The sequence below is a fragment of the Humulus lupulus genome, chromosome 4 (genome assembly GCF_963169125.1).
Source record: "Humulus lupulus chromosome 4, drHumLupu1.1, whole genome shotgun sequence".
Lineage (NCBI taxonomy): Eukaryota > Viridiplantae > Streptophyta > Magnoliopsida > Rosales > Cannabaceae > Humulus > Humulus lupulus.
In genome coordinates, this window is record NC_084796.1 from 249,267,912 (window position 1) to 249,292,090 (window position 24,179).

Here is a 24,179-nt window from a genome sequence, read left to right on the forward strand (position 1 = left end):
TATTAAATTCGGAATAATATAAAAAAATAACACGAACAAAGTTTTAAGGTAATAAACATTCTTTGATGCTCAAAATAACATTTATGTCAATATTAGCAACTCTAAAACCTATATATAATAAACACATTATATTAATAAGAAAAAAAATCTGAAAATAATATAGAAAATAAAAAAAATCATACAAACAAAGATTTAGTGATTCATACATTTTTTGAAGCTCAATAACACATTTTAATGTAAGAAAACCAGTCAAACTCCAATAACAATACCCATTTTCAAACCCTAAAAATACCCACACCCAAAGTCTTTATTTTCTCCCTCAAAAATAAAAATGGAACTAATATTTCTCTTTTTAAGTAAGAAAAATGGTTTCAAATGGTAAAAAAAACATAAAGAAGGGTATATTTAGTGAAACCCTCATGAGAGTACGACAACAATGGAGGTTTTCTGGGTTTGGCGCTTGTGATTTTTGCTTCAGAGAGACGAATGAGGCGAGGGCTATATATTCAGGGTATTAAAACTCTTGTATTTCGGTTATTATATAAAAACCGAAGTAGAAAGTACCCTTCCATGTAGACTAACATATCTTCCATGTAGGCCTTTATGTTGCAACCAATTTGATACGTAAAAATTATATTGACCTAGTTATTGATAGCGTTGCCCAAGCATTATTACGCATAAAAGGCATTACATTATAGTGAAACAACCCTATATTTTTTGTGAAGCTCGTTGTTACAAATCGAGGGTGTGCATTACGAGTTGATTGTATCCAAAATACACATCCATAAATATACAGAGCTCATGTCCAGTGGTCGCATCCATTAGCAGATCAATTTGAGGAAGCATGAAGTAGTCTTTCGGGCATGCTTTATGAAGATCAGTGAATGTGCGCCAATCTTGAGCACTCAAAATCCCATTTTCTCTTGAGTGGTCATGTACAACTTGTTGACTAAACTTCCACTGCCAACTACAACCCGATGGACTCTTATGTTGGCCAGCTTCATGGTAGCAATCAATCAAGAGACCACAATGAGGGAACTACACCTGTCTTGCGTTTTCTTCGATTAAGATGATCACTTGATATTCGATGTGAGTTTTCTTAGTTGGCCTCTACTCAAAAGACAAAATTGTTTTACTTAAATGCTTTAATTCTCAAGCATACATTTCTAGGGCTTTTTGGATTTGCAAGTTGAGTGAGGACTGCCGAAGATAGTCTTGATCTCTCCTCAAGGGCCTTCCTGGGGCGTGTTAAGGAATACCCAGGGCCTCAATTGCCTCACCATCGACAAGGTCTTTGTGCTCAACAACAATATTTTTCGAGACAACTGTGTACTTAAGGTAGGTCATTTAATACCATGCGAGTACGAACTCCTCGCCTCAGTGACTTGACCTACGCGACACACACTCTCACATGTCATTCCTCGATTCTATGGTGATGTGTTTGGATGCTTAGATGACTGTGATGGCTAAGTGGTGTTTCAGCTAGAGTCACTTGTTTAGGATGATGGTGGTGGGATAGAGGTACTTCTGGCGACCACTTTCTGGAGATGGTTGATGGTTGTTGCTTTTATTTTAATCTAGTATATTCTTGTTTTATTTTATAAGTATCTTGAAGGGTTTATACATTTTTGGACCCTGTGTTTTTTTCCATTACCTATTTGGACCCTGTGTTTTGACAAATTACTTTTTGGACCCTATGTTTTGTAAAATGGTTAAAATAGAACCCTAAACCCGATTTTGGTCAGTGTTTTCTCAACTAAAATTATAAATAATTTACCAAACTAACAATTCAGAATAAAAATAAAATCATTCTACTTAAAAATTGTGTTGTTATATTCAATTTTTTCTTCATCAAAATTGAGTTTAGGGTTCTATTTTAATCATTTTACAAAACATAGAATCCAAAAAGTAATTTGTCAAAACACAGGGTCCAAACAGATAATGAGACAAAACACAGGGTCCAAAAAAGTATAAACCCTGCCTTGAATCCCATTTCCATTTTTAGGAATGAGCAAGTGGCATCAAGGACAATAAATGTATGATAAGGTGATTCTGCCTAGTATTTTTTCCCCATTGTTCTTTAATTAATTCATAAGTGCAAAGATCTCGTATTATAAATTTACTTTTCTTTCGATTGACTATTTCGATAATGAGTTTGAATGTGTTAGCTTTTCAGCAATTATGGTAATTTATTAAGATGGGAGTTTAAATCAACTTTTATATGTTCTTGTAAATTATTTTACATTTATGTATTTAATTAATATCTTTCCTAAAAAAATTCTCAAGATATTAATTTTTTCATGTTTGCGAAATTCAAGATTTTATTGTAAAATTAAAACAACTCAAGGTTTATTATTATTATTATTGTTGTTGTTATTTACAATTTCCAAACCTTAGAGACATTAAGGGTTTTTTTGTTTTGTATTTTAGCCCCACCACACATATTTATACGAGGGTGTACTTAAAATATGCACTCAAACATTACACACATGAATCATTATTTTTTTTAAACAGTGGGTCTAAATTTTAATAAATGTGATTGATTAGGCTAAATTGTCACATAACTGAGTGTAATATTTGATTATATATTTTGGGTACAGATATCATTTATTCATTTGTATATGTATCTATATATATATATATATATAAAAGTATAAATATACATAAAATATGCTCAAATTTCCATGTTCTTATTTAGTAGTACAAGGCACGCACAAACACATTCCCCACGCGTGCACTCATTGCAATAAAGTTGGGGCTAGAGCCATTAATTTCATTTGCATTTGCACATACTTAATAATTTAATATAGTATCCCAAGTTTGGTTGACATATTTGACCAATTGGGCAAATTAAATCAATATCAATCTCACTAGGGTTGTGCATCATCGAATATTTTTATTTTACATAAGACAAAACTTTGGTTTCTTTCATACTATCATAATCTTCTAGAACTAATTCAAATATTTTGAAGCCACTATCTACTTGGAATAATAAAAAGAAGAAGTTAATGTATTTTAAGCATTAATCCAATGAAATTAATTAAAACAATTGCATACTTGCCAATTTTGTGAGTAACTTTTTTGAAGATATATAGCACTATAATATGCTTGGTAATAAGAAGAAAAGATAATTAAATATCTTACTCCAATCTTGACTTTTTATCCTACCAATTACCAAACACACCCAAGTGAAATTCTATAAGTAAAAGTGTGATTTGGCACAATAATGGTGAGAGAGTAGGTGAGAAGATTATTGGATTGATTTTTGTATAAAGTTTGGATTTTGATTACATTTACAATTACCTTTGTATAACTTAAAACTTAATTACAATGGATAATAATAATTGAACAAATAATTTTCATCCTTTTTACTTTCATCATACCATGATCCATAGAGGTTTTGATCATTCTTCCTTTTGTATGATATAGGTATTTAGTTGGGTAAAACTTTTAGATCAGCTAAAAACAACTTTCTGAATAGATTTTATAATAAAATTATACAATACATAGACATAAATTAGTTTATTGAAAAATTTATGTAAAATTTAAAGACTATAATCGAATTATAATAGATCAAACACAAAACAATTCTACATTTCACTTGTTTTTCTTTTTTTATATTACAGCTAAAGATGATTGTTGAATAAGTCACAATTCTATCAACCTGACACAGAACCCAAATATAAATTTTTTTTTTTAAAAAAAAACTTGCTTTTATTTATAAATTTTTATTACTTTGGTTTCGTCTCATTTTGAAGATTTTAATCACTAAAAAACACAAAGTGAAAATCATCATTAAAAAAAATTTACATGCACCCACCTAGAAGTTAATTATCCCAAATAGGGTTTAATTACATGTTGAGTTATAATCATAATGATTAAGCATGCTGAAGAGATTGAATAAAAAATGATAGACAAAGAAGAAGGTCCATAAAAGATTTGGTTAATCATCATGTGAAAAGAAATTGATACCCACCAAGGTAGCAGCCTTTGTCAACCAAATCTCACTGCAGTAGAAGACAATATTATTAGCTTAATTAATGAAGTAAAACAGCACTTAGTACTCATTAACTTCTCAAATGAGCCAGTAATAAAATAACTATGTTAACTAATCAACTACCCTACACATTACTATATTGCTTGGCATGACCAAAAATTAAGCAGTTACTTAATTTGGCGAGTTTGACAAATCATTTAATTTATACAGTAATTATATAATTTGAGGTAACTGAGAGATCTCAATTATACTTTTAAATTCTCATTATATCTCCTAATGAAAATTGGGTGTAATTACTAGTTACTATCAATTTTAAATAATATTTATTATATAATATTATTTTTCTGTGTAATTACTAACTGTTTTATCAAACATAACATTAGGGGGTGTTTGGTATGAGTGTTTGGTTTGGTGGGAATGAGAATGAGAATGTCAAATCTAACTCATGTTTGGTAAATTTATTTTTAATGGTTTCGGGGTTTATGTTTCCAAGTGGGTCCCATTTTTTAGCTTGATTTGAGGTAATTTTAACTCATCTAAACACTTGAGTTTCACATTCCCTTAATCTAAACCTCCTCTAACTCTACTCCCTCAAACCCAAACCCCATATCAAACTAGGGGGTGTTTGGGGTGAGGGTTTGGTTTGGTGGGAATGAGAATATTAAATCTAACCCATGTTTGGTAAATTTATTTTTAATGGCTTGAGGGTTTGTGTTTCCAAGTGGGTCTCATTTTTTAATTTGATTTGAGGGTAATCTTAAACATTTTAAACACTTAAGTTTCACATTCCTTTAATCTAAACCACATCTAACTCTACTCCCCCAAACACAAACCTCATACCAAACACTCCCTAGGAATTCATAAGTAATTAGAATTTCACATCCAAACATATTTTGTATTTTAAATTACAACTCAATTACTCAGATATATAATCACTACTATGGTAATTACACAACTGCTTCCAATCACGCCCTTAATTTAGTTAATCTCTTAATAAATTGGCTTTCACTATTTTATTATAGCTACTCCTGTAATCATCATGACTGGTTTGAAAAGTCACAAAACTTGTACTAATCCTAGCCCATTAATATAAATATATATCAATAATGTTCTGGCACTACATCTAGGTCTTATATATATTTTCTCTTTTGATACAAATAAAATATAAAACTAAGTGGAGACATAAATTAGATGGTAGTGGGAAGTGTTTTTTTTCCCACTAAAATTATTAGTTAAGTCGTTTTCTTTCTTCTTTTGTTGTTCAAGTAGTACTACGTACTCTGCCATTAGTAGTATTCGTTCTTCTACAACATGGGCAACTATGTATGTCGAAGCAAAAGGAAAAAAGAACCAATATTAATATAAACATAAATCAAAGCATTGATTGTACTATGTTTTTTCTTCTTTGAATTATAAAATCCACTATATTAATTGACCATATCATCATTTATTTAATGGGCAATACAATGAGCTAATCTTTGCCAATAAATGGGCTAGGGCAGGCTCAATCATAAGACCAATTAGGCAAAAGATTAAAACCCACAAATTTTTTGTAAATTTTTAATGAGAAATAGGGCTCAAAAGTTAAAAAAAATAAAAATGAAAAATTATACATAGCACTGTAAATTAAAAAAAAAAATACGAAATTTTACAAAAATTACAAAAATACTGATAACAATTTGTAACGGTTTTTGTAAACTTTGGTTATAAAAAAACTATATTGTTATAAATTTGTAAACTTTGTTTACAAAAAAAAAAAAAGTTTCGTATTTATGATTATGATACTTCGTATTTTTGTAATATTTTACAGATTTCGTATTTTTAGTATTTTTTTTTTTAAATCTTAGGTAAATATGTGAATTTCCCAACAATAAAAAGCCTAAAATTGTATAGTAATAAGGCTCCCAAAATAAATTCTTTTGAAAATAGTGCCAAAAAAAAATTCTACGCTAAATTTTTTTTTTTTGGCCAAATTAAGGCCTCATTGAGGGTTGAGTCGGCCCTCAAATGGGCTAGCTTGATAGCGCTTACGAGGAATAAATGATAAGAAAGAACCAACTACAACAATCTCCAACAATAAGATAATCTTAAGAGAGGTCATAAGATCCGCTTTAAAAGAAGATTGGTTCGAAGGGGTATTCTAAGACCCCTATCATCCCTACACCACAACTCCATTTATTTTATGGTGTAAATGATACTTTGTTTGGTAAAATTGTATTCTTCAAGAAGCTCGTTCTCATGGCTCAATTCAGGCCCAAAACCAACAATATCCGTTTGACTCGATCCACAAACACGCACACCCGCTTCACTTCGGATGGGTTTCAATACCTTTTTTCGTAACCTAAACTCCTAAAACTCGAACCCAAAACTCGTAATTCCTTATCAATGTACGAGGACAGATTTCACTCGATTAAATACCAAAAACACACAAAGTTACTTTCGAGGGGAAAAAATAGAAATGCTATGTAAATTGAGCTTTTCATTGTAAGATGAAAATGTAAAAACTATCAAAGTATGGACTATCTGAGTTTTACTCTGAACAAGTTACTTGAGAGAAAAATGAAAAGTCAAACATTAGCATTTTATATGGAAATAATGGACATTAGCATTGAAAATGCTTGTTTTTGCCATTTTGTTGAAATCCTACACAGCCCAAGTGTTGCACTAAACATAAAGCCCAGGAGCCCATAACTTTTGGAGTGCTCGATTAGGCTGAAAGTGGTAATTTTCAACCAATAATTTCCAACATTTAAAGCTAAAATCTTTTGAAAGAAACCAACCCTTTTAAGTTATATGCAAGTTTTTTTTAGTCATAATATAAGATATATTTTATAAACCCTTACAACCAGGAAGGTCAATCCATTGGAGTTGAACTTCTACTTCACCACATTCGACATTTCTCAATCTGAGGCAGAGATCTTGAACCACTTTGCCTTCACTCCACATGATGCAGCTTTCTTCGGCCAAGCAGTTTTGCCTGCTTGGCTGTACTCTCGTGATTATGGTCCCACTCGGAAGGTCTTCTAAGTTCATCTTCAGAGCTTCGATGTATGATTTTATGTTGAATTCTGCATCTCCCATTTTGTCATCCATGCTAAATGTGTCATGGTCGTATACTGTCTGCATATGATAACCACATTCCAACATAACATAACTCATTAATTATTAATCTCAAGCTAGTAATACATTAGCATCTAATAAATGAATCAAAATTTTATGCCTTCAAATTTACATTCTTCTAATGAACTATTATATCATATTACTTATTCTTTCGTTTAGATCTTACGAAATCTGTTCATACATTATGATCGAGTCTAATCATAGAAGAAAAGACGATTCTTCTCGACCTACGAAGCACCTTATCTTCTATATGGAACTTTCACTTTTTTATCCCATAACTTAAAATTTGACAAATAAGTTATTTGCTTAAATTAGTAATGCTATATACACTCAAATTGCACACTTTTTAGTACTATGATGCATATTTAATTTTAGCAAAGATATTTTTAAGTAGGGACCACATCATTTTGATTGTAAGATTGAGATTAAATATAATTTGAGTGTATTTTAATCATTCTTCTCATGTATTTATGTTGATTATACATGAAACAGAGAACAAACTTGTAATATAAAAGAGACATGAGATATCTGTTCTCTAACATTGTAATATATTGGAATATATAGATTTTTATATGCCTTCAAATCATGAATGGTTGACTACTGTTTAACAAGAGTTTAAGTAACATGAAGCAACTCGGATGGAGCATGTATTACAACATTTATTATTGGGTGTATACATTTTTTGACTCTATATTTTGTCTTATTACTTGTTTGGACCATGTGTTTTATAAAATGGTTTAAATAGACTCCTAAACCCAATTTTGATGAAGACAAAATTGAATATAACAGTACAATTGTTAGACAAAATGATTTTATTTTTGTTTTAAAACTGTTAGTTTGGTTAATTCTTTGTAATATTAGTTCGGAAAACTTAGACTAAAATCGAGTTTAGAGTTCTATTTAAACAATTTTACAAAACACAAGGTGCAAAACAAATAATTGCACAAAACATAGGATCCAAAAAATATAAACCCTTTATTATTTATATATAGATGTATGTACCAGAAAGAGTTTAACCATTAAATTAAAAACTTCAAGGAAACAATGTAATTAGATCTTGAATTCATATATAATGAGGAAGAACTACTTACCAACATAATAGGAAGATTAGGGTCTGTAACAGAAAGAGTTAGATCTTCATTCCACTCAGGGTTAACATCCTTCTTAATCACGCGTGTCTTCAGTTTCTGTATTATTAATTAAACAATTTTGACACAAGTCAAAAATACATGAACAATAACTACATTATGAAAACTATTAATTAATACTTTACAATTATAAATAACCTGTTTTCCCATCTTGACAACAAGATAGGGATCGCTGCTGCGGACATCGCGAACGGCAAGATTAATGCCTCGTTTGACTCGGATTCTGAGGAGTCCGAGCAAACTGTCCATTAGAGACGACGATGGTCTCCCCCCACTGTTTTCTGTCGTCGTATCCCCCATCCTCCTTTTCTATAACACTCTTTTATCTCCCTCTCTCCTTTTTTTTCTTCTCTAAGTTTTTTTCCTAATTATTATTTTAAGTCTTTTTTTATTCGTATTCAACCAAATAAAACCACCCTTATGGCTTTCCTTTCCTCTGCAAGAATCGAAAACAAAAAGGTCAGTGAAATGAGATAACACTAACGCACGTTATAATAAAACGCTATAAAAAGGTAAAACGGTCACAAGTCTTGTAACTATTTGTAACTATTAATAATCAAACCCACCAGGCTTTGATTTGATGTGCTTGAGGGTGTTGTTTTGTGGTTTTGTGGTTTTTATTTTTTATTTTTTTCCTGGGAAAATTGAGAGAGAAAGAGAGAGAGATGAATTGGTTTTGGTGAGAAGGGTTTTTAGTTAAAGTGGTAGAAACGAGAGATGCGGTTGAAAAACTTCAAAAAAAGGAAATAGAAAATTAATGGAAGAGAATAGTTTATGGCAATTTTGTGGACCTCTTAATGTTGTTTAGGCGTGAAAGACGGTTGTGTGGTTGAAGCCATTTATGTTGTTTTTACTTTATACCCTTTTCAACATGACAAAGATATCTAATGTTAATGTTAGCTAAACATTTTATCCATATATTTTGGGTATTATATTTTTGGTAGTGATGCACACGGGGCGGGGAATTCCCCCTGTCCTCGTCCCCATCCCCATTTATATTTCTAATTCTCGTCCCCGCTCCATCCCGGCTTATTCTCTGTCAGGGACGGGATGGGGAATCCCCTATTAGGACGGGGAATCCCCACGGGAATCTATTTATTTAAAAAATAAAATTCATAAATTATATCTAAATTAAAATATTGCATAATATTTATTATTTAAAATATTAAACATTATCATAAATAAAATTTAAAATATTAAAAAAGTTATTAATATACTACAAAAACACATAAAGAAAGATATAAAATACATATAAAATATATAAAAATTTAAACGGGGCCCTTTCGGGGCAGGGAGTGCTATCCCCATCCCTGCCCCATTTAACATTCGGGGATGGAAAGTTATCCCGTCCCCGCCCCGTTCCCCATTTAGACGGGGACTCCCCGTCCCATCAAGGGCGGGTCCCCGCGGAGTCCCGTCCCCATGGGAAAAATGTGCATCCCTAATTTTTGGATGGAGATGAAACTGACTCTAATCCACACTATTGTCATTCTTAATACGCTTAGGCCTTGCGACCGTATTGGATACGATTGGATAATTTTTATAATGTAATTTTGTTATTAAATTAGAGAGAGAAGATGTTGAAAAAAATAAACCGACCAACGTAAATAATCCCTTAGTTTGGGATAACTTAATCCCAATGAAAATTTTGGAATAATTTTATCCCACTCAATCGTCATCTCTATATATTTCATTACTTTGCATCCAATCTATTTTTTTATTTTTAGTGTTGGAAAATGATCAACTCATTGATTCTTGAATACTTTTTGGGTATTATATTTTTGGATGGAGATATAACTGTCTCTAATTTACACTATTGTCATTCTTAATACGCTTAGGCCTTGCAACTGTATTGGATACAATTGAATAATTTTTATAATGTAATTTTTTTATTAAATTAGAGAGAGAAGGTGTTGAAAAAAATAAATCGAACAATGTAAATAATCCCTTAGTTTGGGATAACTTAATGCGAATGAAAATTTTGGAATAATTTTATCCCACTCAATCGTCAAATGATCAACTAGTTGATTCTTGAATACTTATTTTCTTATACTTTTTTTAATACAATTCAATCACACCATCCAAACTAGACATTACCACACCAAAAAAAAAGTAAGATATTCGAAAGTTTACCTATATACAATAAATATATTTATTCGGTTTATTTTTATAAAGAAGGGAACTATATTCACACCTTACAAACTAAAATTACATTTCCAAATTAAATTTACCCCATTTTATTTATTAATATATTATTATATTTATACAGCTTATTTGAATACTTTTTAGTTTACTGCTTTGCACTAAGAGTATTAGATATTTATCTCAATTTTCTTTATCTCAAAATATATTAAACACATTACACATTAGCTGCTAACCAATACATTGTCAAAGACTATATTTTATTTAATTTCCAATTTTATTATTTATTAGTTTGTCTTTTGCAATATCATCCCATTTAAAATAAATTTGATATTGCATAAAAACAAAAAATTTAGGAACCAATTTGTAATGATAAAATGACAAGACACCAAGTTACCAAATATCACAAAAATTAGTCACCAAATTAAAAAAAAATGGTATTTTACCGCATGAATAACTAGTAGTTAAATCGTGTATAAATGATGTAATAATTAAAAAAAATCACTAAAAATAATAATTTTATTAATTAGAAAAGTTATTTACCTAACATCATGTATATGTATATGTCCAATGGCTAAATCCCAAACTCTAGGAGGTTGAAAACATATGATTTCTTCCTTTCTGTAGACATTGAAAAGAACACTCTCAACAAATCATGTTTTGTAGCCAACATGTTTGTAGCTCTGAAGACTTGCAATTCAGTTAATCCTTCAATTCTAGTTAACTCTTTATCAAGTTTAGATTGCATATCAGCCACCTCTCTATTATTTGACCAAAAGTTAGTCAAACCTTCAATCTTCTGTGCCATTGTTGCTATAGAAGCTGCCATTTTCCCAAAATTCTTATCCATCTCCTCCATCAACCTAATTTTAACCCTTCGATCGCGAATTGAAACACTCGGGCTATTTTCTAGTGATTTGCATCGACGCCTATGGCTACTTGGTTGTTGAGTATACGATACTTCGTAATCTTCTGAAGAATCTGAACCATCATTTTGAGTCTCCACATTCACATCAACACCACGGTTTGAATGCAAATCTACATCTATAGGCAAATCATCTTCATGAATCCCATCCTCCTTCTTGTCTACATTCGAAATACGTACAACGGCACCAGTGGTACGCTCCTTACCATAAATCTCCTTCAATATGTTATAGTGCAAAAACTGTTTACCATATAGTCCATTTGCTTCTTTGTGAATCTACATATCAAACATGTCAAGTATAAGTATGTGACAGATAAAAATGGATGAAATACATGTATAAATTACTGAATAAGATTTGCAAATGTTTACCTTCACCCAATCATTATACACACTTCTTTCACATACAAGTATACTCTGTTTATCATTCCAACTAAAGCCTTTCTGAGATAACATCTCAGATAAAGCATAATATTTTGCCTTCAATGTTTTGATTCGCGATTCGATATGCGGAGATGCCTTTAATTCACAACCAGGCAACTTCCTTTCCACCATGATCTCTAATTGAGCTAAGTACCCATTCTTGAAGCCGCAATCAGCTCGCCAGAGGGCGTTTTGATACAATTCGTGCAATGAATCAAGTAATGCAGCATCCTCATCATGTGTCCAATAGTGTTTGTTCTTACCTCTTCCTCTTTCTATGGTATTTCTATTCATTTTCATCCTAAATTCAAAAATGACAAAAAAAAACCATAACATAAACAACAGTCCAAAGAAAATTTCTTTGTATCCCATCAAAGAAAAGGATTTAAAATTGAAAGGAGAATTTGCACTCCTAAAGTACACAGTAGAAATAATTGAACTTGAATTGTACCAATGATGTAGAATTATGATCAGAATCAACAATTGTTTTCTGAGTACAGAATAGTACACAAACTGCAAACCTTTCATATCAATCACCAAAGCCAAAAACAAAAATTCAACATCAATGTTAGCATGGTTCAATAGTTGAAGATTCTTCATTGGGTCCCAAACTTGCAATTAAGTTTATTGTTTTTGACTCTTATGACTAAATTCACAACTAGCTGAGTCTGAGTCAAGACAACAGTCACCTCCAACCAAACACTCACATACAAACAAATTCATTGATCAAAATCATACATAAACCAAATACAACAAACCCAAGTCCAAAGAAGGTACCAAATCAATAACTATCAATTTGATTCACTCTTTTTATAAGTCTTTCACAGTGTTCAAATAAGATCATGAGACAGAGAAGAAATTCATAGAAATTCAATTCAATAATTTTCAAACACCTGCCACTCTAAAAGTCTTATAAATCTACAATTTGGCAAAAATGAAACGAATTTGATCAAACAATTTCAATAATCAAAGATACCCCAAAAAACAACACATCAAAATCAAGAAAAATAATATTGTCAGAGGAAAAAAGAGATTTTGAGACAGGGCAAGAATTAAGAAATGTTTTTAATTAACATACCTGTGATCATGTAAATCGCCGAGATGAAAATTAGGGTTTATGAGAGTCAATTGATCTGGGTTTCATTAATAAGAGGGTAATTTTGGGGGAAAAGGAATGGGAAAATAATGGAGGAATCACATTCTCATTCTGATTCCAGAGGAATGGAATGAGATATCTCATCAAGAAGCGATCAAGCGAATCACTATCGACAAAAAAAGAAAAAGATAAATGGAGAGAATGGAATCCCATTCCCTAATTTAATTTTCAAGAGAAAAAATAAATCTGAATATCAAATTTGGTAATCTGTACTTGAAAATGTAAAATTTATTTACTTTATTATGTTTTATTTTTTTACATTATTAGATAAATTAATTAAAATATATCATTACTATAATATAAATTAATATTAATTTATTTAAAATATTCAATAAAAGAAAAAATATATATACTATATAAAATGATAAAAAAAATTATAAAAAAAACGTTTATATTATTAAAAGTAAATTTATTTATATAACACAAATGTGGATAAAAATAATAATATAAAAAATATGGATATATGCCACAAAATTCTTATGTAGTCATATTTGTAGAACTTAAGTCCTTTATAGTATTTTTTTTTTATCTAATCTGGAATAGACATGTGACACCGTTAAGGTGTTTACACAGTCAGGGTTGCGTAATAAACACTAACGGCAGAAATTTTTGCCACAAAGAAAATTCTTCATTGGTCCCGAACTTGAAATATAATAAAACTAATTACTATTAATATAAAATCTAAAATTTAATATAATCATCTTGTCTTGTATAAACACTCTTATTAATATAGAAAATAAAATAGAATTAATTGCTATTATTATAGAAAATAAAAAAAATAAAGTAGATTGTAGAAATTTTAAAATATCTTATCACCTTCTTGGGATCCAACTTCTTATATTATACATATGGATAGATATATAAATATAGATATAGATATGATCAAAATCCTTATTTTATTTACCTAAAATATTAATATATAAAAAATAATTAAATAACTTATCAATTTCATAATAATTAAAATCCAAAATAAAAAATAAGTATATTATTAAAAATAATAAGAACCCTAAAATTAGAAAATGATGATGATTTTTTTAATTTTTCCTTTCAGGCTATAATAAATTGAAATAATAATGAGAAAATTTTAATTATTTATAATTAAAGATAATATCATATTGAAAAATTAGTTAACCAAAATCAAGCTAAAAGTATCATTTTATACTAATTTTGTCATTCTAGAGTATCACATAAGTATTATTCATAACAAAATATGTAAATTTGTAAAACACTAAAAGGATTATAGAATAAGCTTGTTAATTATTGATAAAAGAGAAATATTATTATAATTTTATATGTAATTACATAATCATACTATTTGTACACACATAATACTTGCATATAATGTATTTATAATGTTTCTTGTTATTTAATATGATTGTATATTTATATATATATTTTAAAAGTAACATGGTTTCTTTTTAAATATAAATGATAAAAAATTTAATGAAAATTAAGAGTATGTATAATATATTATTATAATAATGATATTTCTTTACAATTGAATTGATATTAATATAATTATTAAATATATAATTTTTTATTAAACATTATTATAATAATGATATTTTATATAATATTTGAATTTATATTAATATAATTACTAAATATTAATTCTACCAATTTTTTTAAAAACTAGGATTATATATTATATATAATAATATTTATCACATTTGAATTTATATTAATATTATTAATTATTATTATAATAAAGATATTTTATAACATATAAATTTATATTAATATAATCAATAAATATTTATTTTTAATTGATTGTAAAAGTATACTTTGTTAAATATTTTTAATATAATCAATAAATATTTTTTTTACATATGTAGTTAACTGTAATAAATAATTGAGTGATTGGCGATGAAAATACTTTAATTTTTCAAAATTAGCAGTTTAATACCTACGTTTTTTTTCTTTACGGCATAAATACCGTCTGTTATACTTTCTTGACAGCTGTAGGTACATGATAAGTGTCAAATGAGCACCTATGTGGAGATACGTGATTGGTCCAAATCAATTTTTTCTTATTTTTTTATTTAAAAATCATGTAAATATTAAAAAAATAAATAAAAATTATTTAAAATTCTTAAGAAGTATTAAAAATTCATTTTAATATTTATATTAAAATAATCAGAAACAATAACTCTTCAAATCACAATAATCTCAGTCCAAACAATGTATATATTCATTCAAACCAAACGATAACAACTTAAAGCTAAAAGTCTACAATGATAATGGAACACAACAACAAACTCAAATATAAGTCTTAAAAGTTAAAACAACAACAACATGAAGTAGCTAACACAATAATTAAAATATATATTTATATATATATAGGTTGGATTGGTTCCGTCGAGATTGGATCTTGATAATCCCATCCGCTAACAATTCAATTAGCATCCAAATTTTTAAATCTATTCTTACCATAGTTGGATATCCAATCTTTGACCATTTGACTGGTTTGGATCCTCGACACCCTAAATAACATAAACCCTAATTTATCCTTCGATACCAAATGACACAGATCAAATATGGAAAAGTTTACATAAATATGTGTAGCTATATGACTTTTGGTCCATACACGCCAATGTTCTCAATATATAATTTCTTCAGCTGAGAAGGCAAACCAAAGAAAACCCTCAACAAATCATGTCTTGTGGCTAAAATGGTTATGGCTCGACTGATATCCGAACTATGCAGATCATCTAATTCGTACAACTCAGTGCCAAGTCTAGCTTGTAGATCAGCTACATCTTCATTCATTTTCACACAATTCACCAACCCATTAATTTTCAATTCCAAGGCCTCAATCTTGACTGCCATGGCATCGATCTTGTGTTCCATTGCTGTAATATAGAACTTGATATATTTCAATAAAAATAAAAATAAAAACTATGTTTTGCTATGTAATCTATTACAAGAAGAGAAGAATTTCAAGACAAAAACAGAAAAATCAGAAATATATTGTACTTATTATAACACACAAATATTATATTGTACTCAGTTATTATATAGAAAATTTACATCACCAGACTGTTTTGGTTTTAAACTTTTTTTTTTCTAAGGTTTTGTTTGTAATTAAAATGGACTTTACCGGAGAAAAAAAAAATAGAAATAAAAATGGAGAAAAATATTTTCTTAAATGTTATGATTTTTTTGAATAATTTTATTAAAATTCTAAAATTTATAAAGAAAGATTAATAATTCATATAAATTACTTAATGGTAAATGTCCCTATTAAATCTAACGAGTAACTAATAATCTTGTTATACAGCAAAAAGTCGCTACCATCCATTTTCGAAGGAATCATATAGTCTTATGATTTCATCGAACTCGAATCGATGCTCTAACACTGTTTCCTAAGAGCAACGTATCTACCGATTTTACCATAGTGGCTTGCTAACACTAAATTAGTAAATAGGACTCTTTATTTTTTTTTTCTAAAAAATATTCCCTCATTATTTGTTTAAATCTGAACAAGAAAAAAAATAAAATATGAGGAGTTATTATTATTATTTAATCCTAAATCTGAGTTTGGAACAAAAGGTAAAGCTCTCAATTTCCCATCAAGGGCAGAAAGTAATAACAAAAAATCTATTGAATAAAATTTTGAAATGAACTTGTGAATTCAAATGACAAATTGAAGTGGAAATATTAAATAATAAAATGTTATCATAGAAGAAAGGAAAATGTTATGGGAGAGCTTACTTGAAATGGAGAAATCGTTGGGTGTTGTCAATAGAGAAACCCAGTTGAAGATCTACTTGATGTTGTTTGAAAAGAAAATAAGTGCTTGTGAAATTTGAAAGTAGTGAATAATCAATTTTCTTTTACTTTATTCTTTATTGATTTGAGGTAACATAAAGAAGGGTCAAGATGGAATCACAAGTTTCTTTTCAGCAAAAAAAGAAAAGAAAAAAAGATTGAATCTCAAGTGAGAAAATTACACTACTTGCACTCAAGATTTAACGTAACTTTTACAAACTCTAGTGGGGATGTCACGTGCTACGTGCGTGGAAGATATCAGAGTATAATTTCGATTATTTTATACGATGGTGTACATGTACAATGTATTAGGACATTATGCAAATTTTCGAGAAACTTTAAAAAATTTATAGTGCGTAACAAAAAAAAATAACGTGTGTAACAAACTGTTTGAAGCATGTTTTCAATACATACGGTAAATTATTCAAAATTTTCTGAAAATGTATAGGATATCTTAAATAACTATAATAAGTGAATGACCACTTACATTTGCTTTTACTTTATTCATTATTGAGGTAACATAAAGAAGGGTCAAGATTAAATTACAGGTTTCTTTTCAGCAAAAAAAAAAAGGAAAAGAAGAAATGATTGAATCACAAGTGAGAAAATTACACTACTTGCACTCGATTTAATCTAACTTTTACAAACTCTAGTGGGGATGTCACATACATGGTTATAATTTCAATTATTTTATATGATAGAGTACAATATTGTATTAGGAAATTCTGCAAATTTTTTAGAAATTTTAAATAATTTACAGTATATAACAACAAAAATAACGCGTAATAAATTGTTTGAATCATGTTTCAGTACGGTAAATTATTTAAAATTTTATGAAAATGTGCAAGATGTCTTAATAAGTACAATATATATCATCATTTAAAAAAATTGAATTATGCTTATTCATGTGCCGAAAACACAAGAGGAATGCACTAGTGCACCCTAAAATTTGCCAATAATATATAAATTAAATGTATATGTAATGATAGTATCAAATAACTACACTTAGGAAAATAAAATATAAAAGTGGATTGTGCTTGTCTTTTTTTTTTTCAAAATTCAAATGGCTGCCTATCTTAAGTTCGTATTTAGAACTAATTATAATTCATTATTTTTGTGTTTATAGTTCATTCTTATGTTTTTCTTCTTAATGTTATATTTAGAGATGTTACGAACACGAGCAATTTAGAAGAAAAATATGTGGAATTGGGACCAAAATGTGTTGAGGTGACCATCGAATAGTCTAGCACAATGCATTGAGTGAGTGGTGCGATCGTGCTCGGTGTGAGTGTAGTCACAATGGAAGTGTAATGGGGCTTACTATCTGATAGATGTTCTCACCGTGGACTTGAAAAGTCGATGTTAGTCCACAATTTCTTTCTACGAGGGTTGCATGGAACAACAAGAACCATCATCGATGCTGCAACAAACATAGCATTTATGAACAACACTACTAATTACGGTAATTTGCATTAATTCATAATAGTCAAGGGAATTTTTTATTGAAAAATGTTTAACCAGATTTAGAATCAGAAAGATTCTTTAAAAATAAAATTTAAACAGAGAATCCAAACTGATAATCTGAAAAATCAAAAGTGTATAAACTTTTTTCAATTTGATTTTTCTTTTGATTACTAAAGGAGTCTTATATACGAAGAGAGGGAAAGAAAGAAAAACCTTGAATACATTCAGCCTCCATCTATGGACTTTCAGCAGTCCTCTCATTATCAAGCCATCATGAGTCGAGAATTTTTACAAAGGAATTTGTGTTATTTTATTTTTATCCTCTTTTCCATATAATATCTACTCTCAACAATCATTCTTTGTTTTCCTTCTAGCTAGTTTATTCCATATAGTAGTTATATATTTCTTTTATATAAAAAAGTCTGTAAATAACGATAATTCTTGATTTTAATAGTATGATGTTAATTTTAACGGAATATTCTAAATATTTAACGAAATATACCTTTAAAACTAATTAAAAATATATATTTATCAATTATATTAATATACATTTAAATATTATAAAATATCATTATTGTAATAATATTTAATATAAGACTGCATATATCATAATTATATTAATATAAATTTAAATGTTATAAACTATCATTATTATAATAATATATAATACAAGACTAGATATTAATATAAACTTAAATGTTATAAAATATTATTATGATAATAATAATATATAATCCTAATTTTTTACTTAATTATATTAATATGAATTCAAATATTATAAATTATTATAATAATATTTAATACAAAACTAAATATTTAACACTTATATTAATATAAATTTAAATATTATAAAATATCATTATGATAATAATAATAATACATAATCTTAATTTTTATAAAAAAATTATTATTTATGTTTAAAATTTTTATTATATTATATATGTTGACCCTGATTTTGGTTAACTGACACGGAGTCAAAAATGCTTGATGTGGACAAATATGTTGAAATGAAAGTGATGACAAAAACAGTAAAGCACACAAGAATTTATAGTTGTTCGGCCCCAGAATCTGGTAATGACCTACGTCCACTTGAGTTGTTATTGATATAAGATTCAAAGGAGTGATCAAAGAACTAGGGTTCAATGAGTTTCACCAACCTCTGAAGAACAAAACAATATATCGAATGTGATAGCTCTAATACACTTGTAAAACTCTAATATCTGATAATTAGAAAGCCAAAAGTCCCTTCCTTGAGCTATCTTTCTCTATTTATAGGCTCAAGGAAGATTACATTAATTTGTTACAGATATTCTTTCCTAAATAATCGGATGTTCAGGAAATCATGGGAGATAATTTCGGATATGATTATAACTGCATAAGATTTTCTCCAAATATAGCGAGTATACGACCAGGCTAGTTGTATATAAAGATTGAGCGTTGCGCCATAGACATCTCTTTGGTCGATGGTCGAACAAGACTCCTGCCAGATGTCAGCCACGTGTATTAAACGTTTGCCATGTCATCCATGCTTGTAACGACCCAAATTCATCATTAAGGCTTAAGGGCCTTGAGTAGTGTGCCTGGAGGGCATAACGGGATTTTTGTGTGACTTTAATGAGTTTAATGCATGATTATGATTTAATGCACGTTATATGACTATTTGATTATTTGTGATGCATGACTATGTGAATTAGTATGCATGTAGACCTGATTGGGCATATTTGTAATTTGGCCATTTTGGGCATGACCGTGTTGATATCTGTGATCTGTGACTCGAGACGATCCTAGAATGAGCGGGTTAGCGGAAAAGTCAAAGCGGGAATCTATACCCGGCTTGGGTTGAGCCTGGGTAGTTTAAATGAGAATTTGGGAAATATATTGAGGTTAATCTTGATGACGAGGAATGTATATTTGATGATTAATCAGGTATTGAGTAGCGAGCGGGAATTATTAGGATCACTTGAGGAATTAGTGGGAATTTAGGTAATATGACTAAAATGCCCCTTTATGGGCATAAAGGTTTAGAATTATTAAGGGAGGGCATTTTGGTCTTTAGGCTTGTAAGAGATGAATTAATGGGGGGCTTTATACTTAGTGGATTTTGTAGGAAAAGAGTTATAGGCTGAAAAGAAAGAAAGAAGGAAAAGAAAGGAAAGAGAGAAAAGCTGAAGGGTGTTTGTTCCAAGGAACGGTTTGTGGCTCTCCCAACCAAATTCCTTCATTTTTTCTTGGAGTTAAGCTCAGTGGAGAACTAGGGTAGGCTGAGCATCAAGGATCCTAAGCTAGACTTGAGGATTGGCAAGGGGTTAGCAAGATCACATCAGAAATTTGAGGTAAGTTCTTGGGGATTTCTGTTTTAGGGCTTGACTGGTTTGAACTGTGTTTTTGAGCTTAATGGATGGGATTTTTGGGGAAATCAGGTCAAGGTTGTGAAGGTGCAAGCTAAGGAGGTCTAGGGTTCAATTCAAGGTCGAAATTCCACCCACGGTATGATTTCTAAGACTTTATCCTTGTTGTTTGAATGAATTTCTGGTTTTTGGGTTCATCATGGTAGATTTTGAGTTTTGGGTTGCTTGAGCTTGGGATTGAGTTCTTGGGATGCTTGGGATGAGTGTGAGGTGTGGATATGTGTGTTTTTGGGTTTGGAGAAGGTTTGGACAAGTTTGGGGTTGAAATGGTAGAAGGAAATCGCAAGATGCGATTTTGGGTTTGGTCTGGCTGCAACTAGCGCTACAGCGCTAGTCAGGGGGCGCTGTAGCGCTAGCCCCTGTTTCTGATGGGGTGGTTCTGCTTGTAGCGCTACAGCGCCCTCTTTTGAGCACTGTAGCGCTACACTGTTCACAGAGGGGATTTTTGGGCTTTTGTGAAGGGATTTTGACCTAGGGCTCGATTCCGCCACTTTGTTTTGGGGATCTAGGACTTCCCGGGGGCTCGTGATTGGTCCCGAGGCTAGGTTTTGGACTCGAGGTTTGGTAATGACTTTGACTTATGGATTTTGCTTAGGTAAGCGCTAGGGCTCGAGTAGGATCGTGCTCAAGGAGTCAGGTTGATCAAGGCCATCGAATTTAAAGGTAAGAAAACCGTAACACCTGGGATTAGGGCATAGGCCCTCAGTGTTATTGCAGGGCATGGCCCTAGATTGTTTTACTTGAAAATGTGTGACCTTGAATGAATTATTATATGTTTGAATGATTATTTCGAAATGTATTATGCATGCAATTATAATGAAAGGAACGGTTAAGGCCGAGAGCGGCAAAGGCCGGGTACGGCCTTGGGGCCGGAGGTAACAATCAGCACATGGGATGCTATAGCCAGGGTGGGACCCAAGGGATACATGAGATATCCTTACGGTGAGGACCGAGACCCCAGGCTTTGCTAAGGCCTCTGGGGCGGCATGGCCGTGCTTGTTTAGTCTGATGGTTTTCCTATTTATCAGTGGATTATGTCAGCTATATACTATGCATATGTTATGTACTATTTGGGTTTTCTTGCTGGGCTTCGGCTCACGGGTGCTTTGTGTGGCAGGTAAAAGCAAGGAGTCATTCAACCGGCCATGAGTATGGAGAGCGTGGGGGCGGCGCGTACATGTTCGGCCTGCCCGACTGCTTTGGTTGGGGGCATTTTGTATATGGCTGTATTAACTCATTCTTTTGATAGTTAACCTGGTGTAAATCTATTTTTGAGTTGTAAATATTTTGTAAACCTTATTTTTGGGATCCCAGATGTTTGATACTTAATGTTTTCAATGAAGCTAAACATTTTCAAAGAGTACAGCCTTAAACTCTGGTTTATTCACACTTTTGGTTTTAGAAACCACTTAGAGCCAGTCAAAAGCACGATTTCTGTTTTAAACTCACTAAGTAACGGCTCTAAGGTAGTAGGGCATTACAATGCTTGTTTTTTGGATAACATTTTCCCCCCCAAGTTTGTTTAGTGCGACCAGCAATAAAGAAACTTTAGGGAAACAACCGTTCATATGCCCCACGAAATCTGTCAGAAATCCTCGTGCGTTTTTTAAAACCGTGACATAATTATGTCTAATCAAGCCCTTTTGGTTTTCAAGAAATCAATTTGACGGCTTATACACTCCCCCACGTTTCGAGAATGGGAAAGTCATGATTGCCACTTTTTGCCATACTTCAGGCTCTATAAGTAACCTCTTTATCTTTCTTATAATTTTTTACTCAACATTCCTATCAAGAACTTCAAGAACTTTGCTTCAGAGCCCAGAATTTCGAAACCATTCAGACGTCCTGCCGAAGGTCTTTCCAACTCGAAATTTCTATTTTTTCTGAATCTCCACCCTTTACCCAGGTAATCACTTCGTCTTTTAAACTTTTCATTATGCCATGCATACTGTTACTGTACTCTGTAATTTCCTGCGTTCTTGAGTAGAAATTATGAGGATTTTTGTATAAACCATCTGATGTTTGGTAAGAGAGTGTATTTCTGCTTTATATAAGTTAGGAGCTAGTTCGATAGTAAGGATCATAGGTTTAGGGCGTAAGATTGACGTAAAAATTCAATCTTTAAGCTAGTTGAAAAAACTGGGTTTTTTCCCGCCCTTTAGGAGTAAAAAAAGTTTCTTTTCAGAAAACATTTTGTTTCCTTTTTTGATCCGTTTTTCAAACTGCTAGCACCAAACTTAGTGTATGGGTAGGATGCTGCTGGTCAATAAACGCGAGCAACGTTATCCCAGTCTCCCACGTTACTTCGCAGGCTATGTGTCTTATCTCCTCCTTTGTCTGTTTGCAGTTCATATGCAAGACCCTTGGGGAGGAGAAAGATCCATCGAAGACGACCTCCTAGCTCAGCTGCTTGAAGGTGAAGAAAACCCCTCTACTCTGATACCAGATATCCCTTTCTCTCGCCCTAGCCCAAACCCTTCTCCAGTCCCAACCCAGAGAATGGCTTGAACAAAAACAAAAGCTCAAAAAAGGGAAATCCCTAACTCCTCGTGCCAGCCTACTGCTGATGCCCCCTCGACCAGTGGTCAAGGTGAAAATGTTCCTGACACCAATGTTCAAAGGCGTGCCCGTCCTCGACACGCTGCTCAGCCGGATGTTGATGTACCCAAAATGGGTATGTTTAAAAATTTATATATCGCAAGCGCACGAATCGTCCATATAGAATAGTGATCGTAAGCAAGGATGTCGAACCCAAAGGAGTTGTCTAAAATCGAAAATGAAACTATTTTAAATCAAAAGTAATAAATTCTAACCTAGTTCCAAAGATTGATAAGTTTCAATATTATGAACATAAAATAAAAGATTGAAAAATAAAGCTATTTAAGATAATGAAAATAAACCAATAATGAGTTGAAAATAAGTGTTAAAAGAAAAGATTATTAAGATACTAGAATCCACAAAATGTAAGTTTAATAATATTTATTAGTATATTGATTCCCAAGTTTTAGTGATAGTTAAAATAATTTAAACTATCATTTTCCAAAAATATTTATAATTTTAAGCACAATTTTCTTATAAAAAGATAGGATTTTTCTTCACTTTTCAAAATTATAATTTCAAAGCATTTAGTGTAAATCAATCTAATGAAATAACAAATAAATCAATGAACATTATTTATAAGGCAAAACATAATATTTTTGTTCTAAGCATGGATGTGTACAATTTAATGACACATCTTACACAAAGAATATTATGTTTATGCACTAATGAAGAACAAAGTGTAAATATGTTCTAACAATCTAAAATACAAGATATTTAAGATGAAAGAAATATATGTAGAAGAAAAATCCATAAACTTTGTTGCATTACAAGGGAAATCAACATACACATAAATATTACATAGTTACAAGTTGCTTCATCATGATCTTAATAATCTTATGAAAAAAATTAGAAGCACATAACTAGAGTAGAAATTACAAAATAAAAGAGATACATACTTGCAAAATGCTCTTGAAAAACCCAAATGGAAGATAGAATGGTAGAGAGAAAATGAGAGAAAAAAAGATGGTAACTAAAATTAAGCACCCCAAAAATGGTCTTCAAAACCTTTATTTATAGCCAAAATGAG

The 24,179-nt window shown here is 30.7% G+C and overlaps 2 protein-coding genes and 1 long non-coding RNA gene across 3 annotated transcripts; all 3 read right to left on the reverse strand.

Annotated features, from left to right (window-relative positions):
• Positions 1-6,629: 6,629 nt before the first annotated feature.
• Positions 6,630-9,226, reverse strand: LOC133829531 (protein C2-DOMAIN ABA-RELATED 4-like). The gene is made up of 4 exons (XM_062259236.1): positions 8,832-9,226; positions 8,404-8,701; positions 8,209-8,304; positions 6,630-7,117 (listed from the first exon to the last, which is right to left on the reverse strand). Exons 2-4 carry the CDS (start codon positions 8,563-8,565, stop codon positions 6,827-6,829), a joined length of 549 nt encoding a protein of 182 aa, XP_062115220.1. The 5' UTR covers positions 8,566-8,701; positions 8,832-9,226; the 3' UTR covers positions 6,630-6,826.
• A 1,682-nt stretch (positions 9,227-10,908) lies between these two features.
• On the reverse strand, positions 10,909-13,071 carry LOC133831665 (uncharacterized). The gene is made up of 3 exons (XM_062262039.1): positions 12,831-13,071; positions 11,702-12,053; positions 10,909-11,608 (listed from the first exon to the last, which is right to left on the reverse strand). Exons 2-3 carry the CDS (start codon positions 12,050-12,052, stop codon positions 10,982-10,984), a joined length of 978 nt encoding a protein of 325 aa, XP_062118023.1. The 5' UTR covers position 12,053; positions 12,831-13,071; the 3' UTR covers positions 10,909-10,981.
• Positions 13,072-15,221: 2,150 nt separating this feature from the next.
• Positions 15,222-16,825, reverse strand: LOC133831667 (uncharacterized). Its single transcript, XR_009892544.1, has 2 exons — positions 16,623-16,825; positions 15,222-15,760 (listed from the first exon to the last, which is right to left on the reverse strand). It is a non-coding gene; the product is annotated as an uncharacterized LOC133831667 (long non-coding RNA).
• Positions 16,826-24,179: the final 7,354 nt, after the last annotated feature.

Bases quoted from the DNA above. Each gene is read 5' to 3' on its own strand.
- LOC133831665 (XM_062262039.1), bottom strand. From the start codon at position 12,052: ATGAAAATGAATAGAAATACCATAGAAAGAGGAAGAGGTAAGAACAAA. The intron at 11,609-11,701 runs GTAAACATTTGC...TTTGATATGTAG, and splicing joins TGTATAATGATTGGGTGAAG to ATTCACAAAGAAGCAAATGG.
- LOC133829531 (XM_062259236.1), bottom strand. From the start codon at position 8,565: ATGGGGGATACGACGACAGAAAACAGTGGGGGGAGACCATCGTCGTCT. The intron at 8,305-8,403 runs GTTATTTATAAT...TTAATAATACAG, and splicing joins TTGTCAAGATGGGAAAACAG to AAACTGAAGACACGCGTGAT. The intron at 7,118-8,208 runs GTAAGTAGTTCT...TATCATATGCAG, and splicing joins CTAATCTTCCTATTATGTTG to ACAGTATACGACCATGACAC.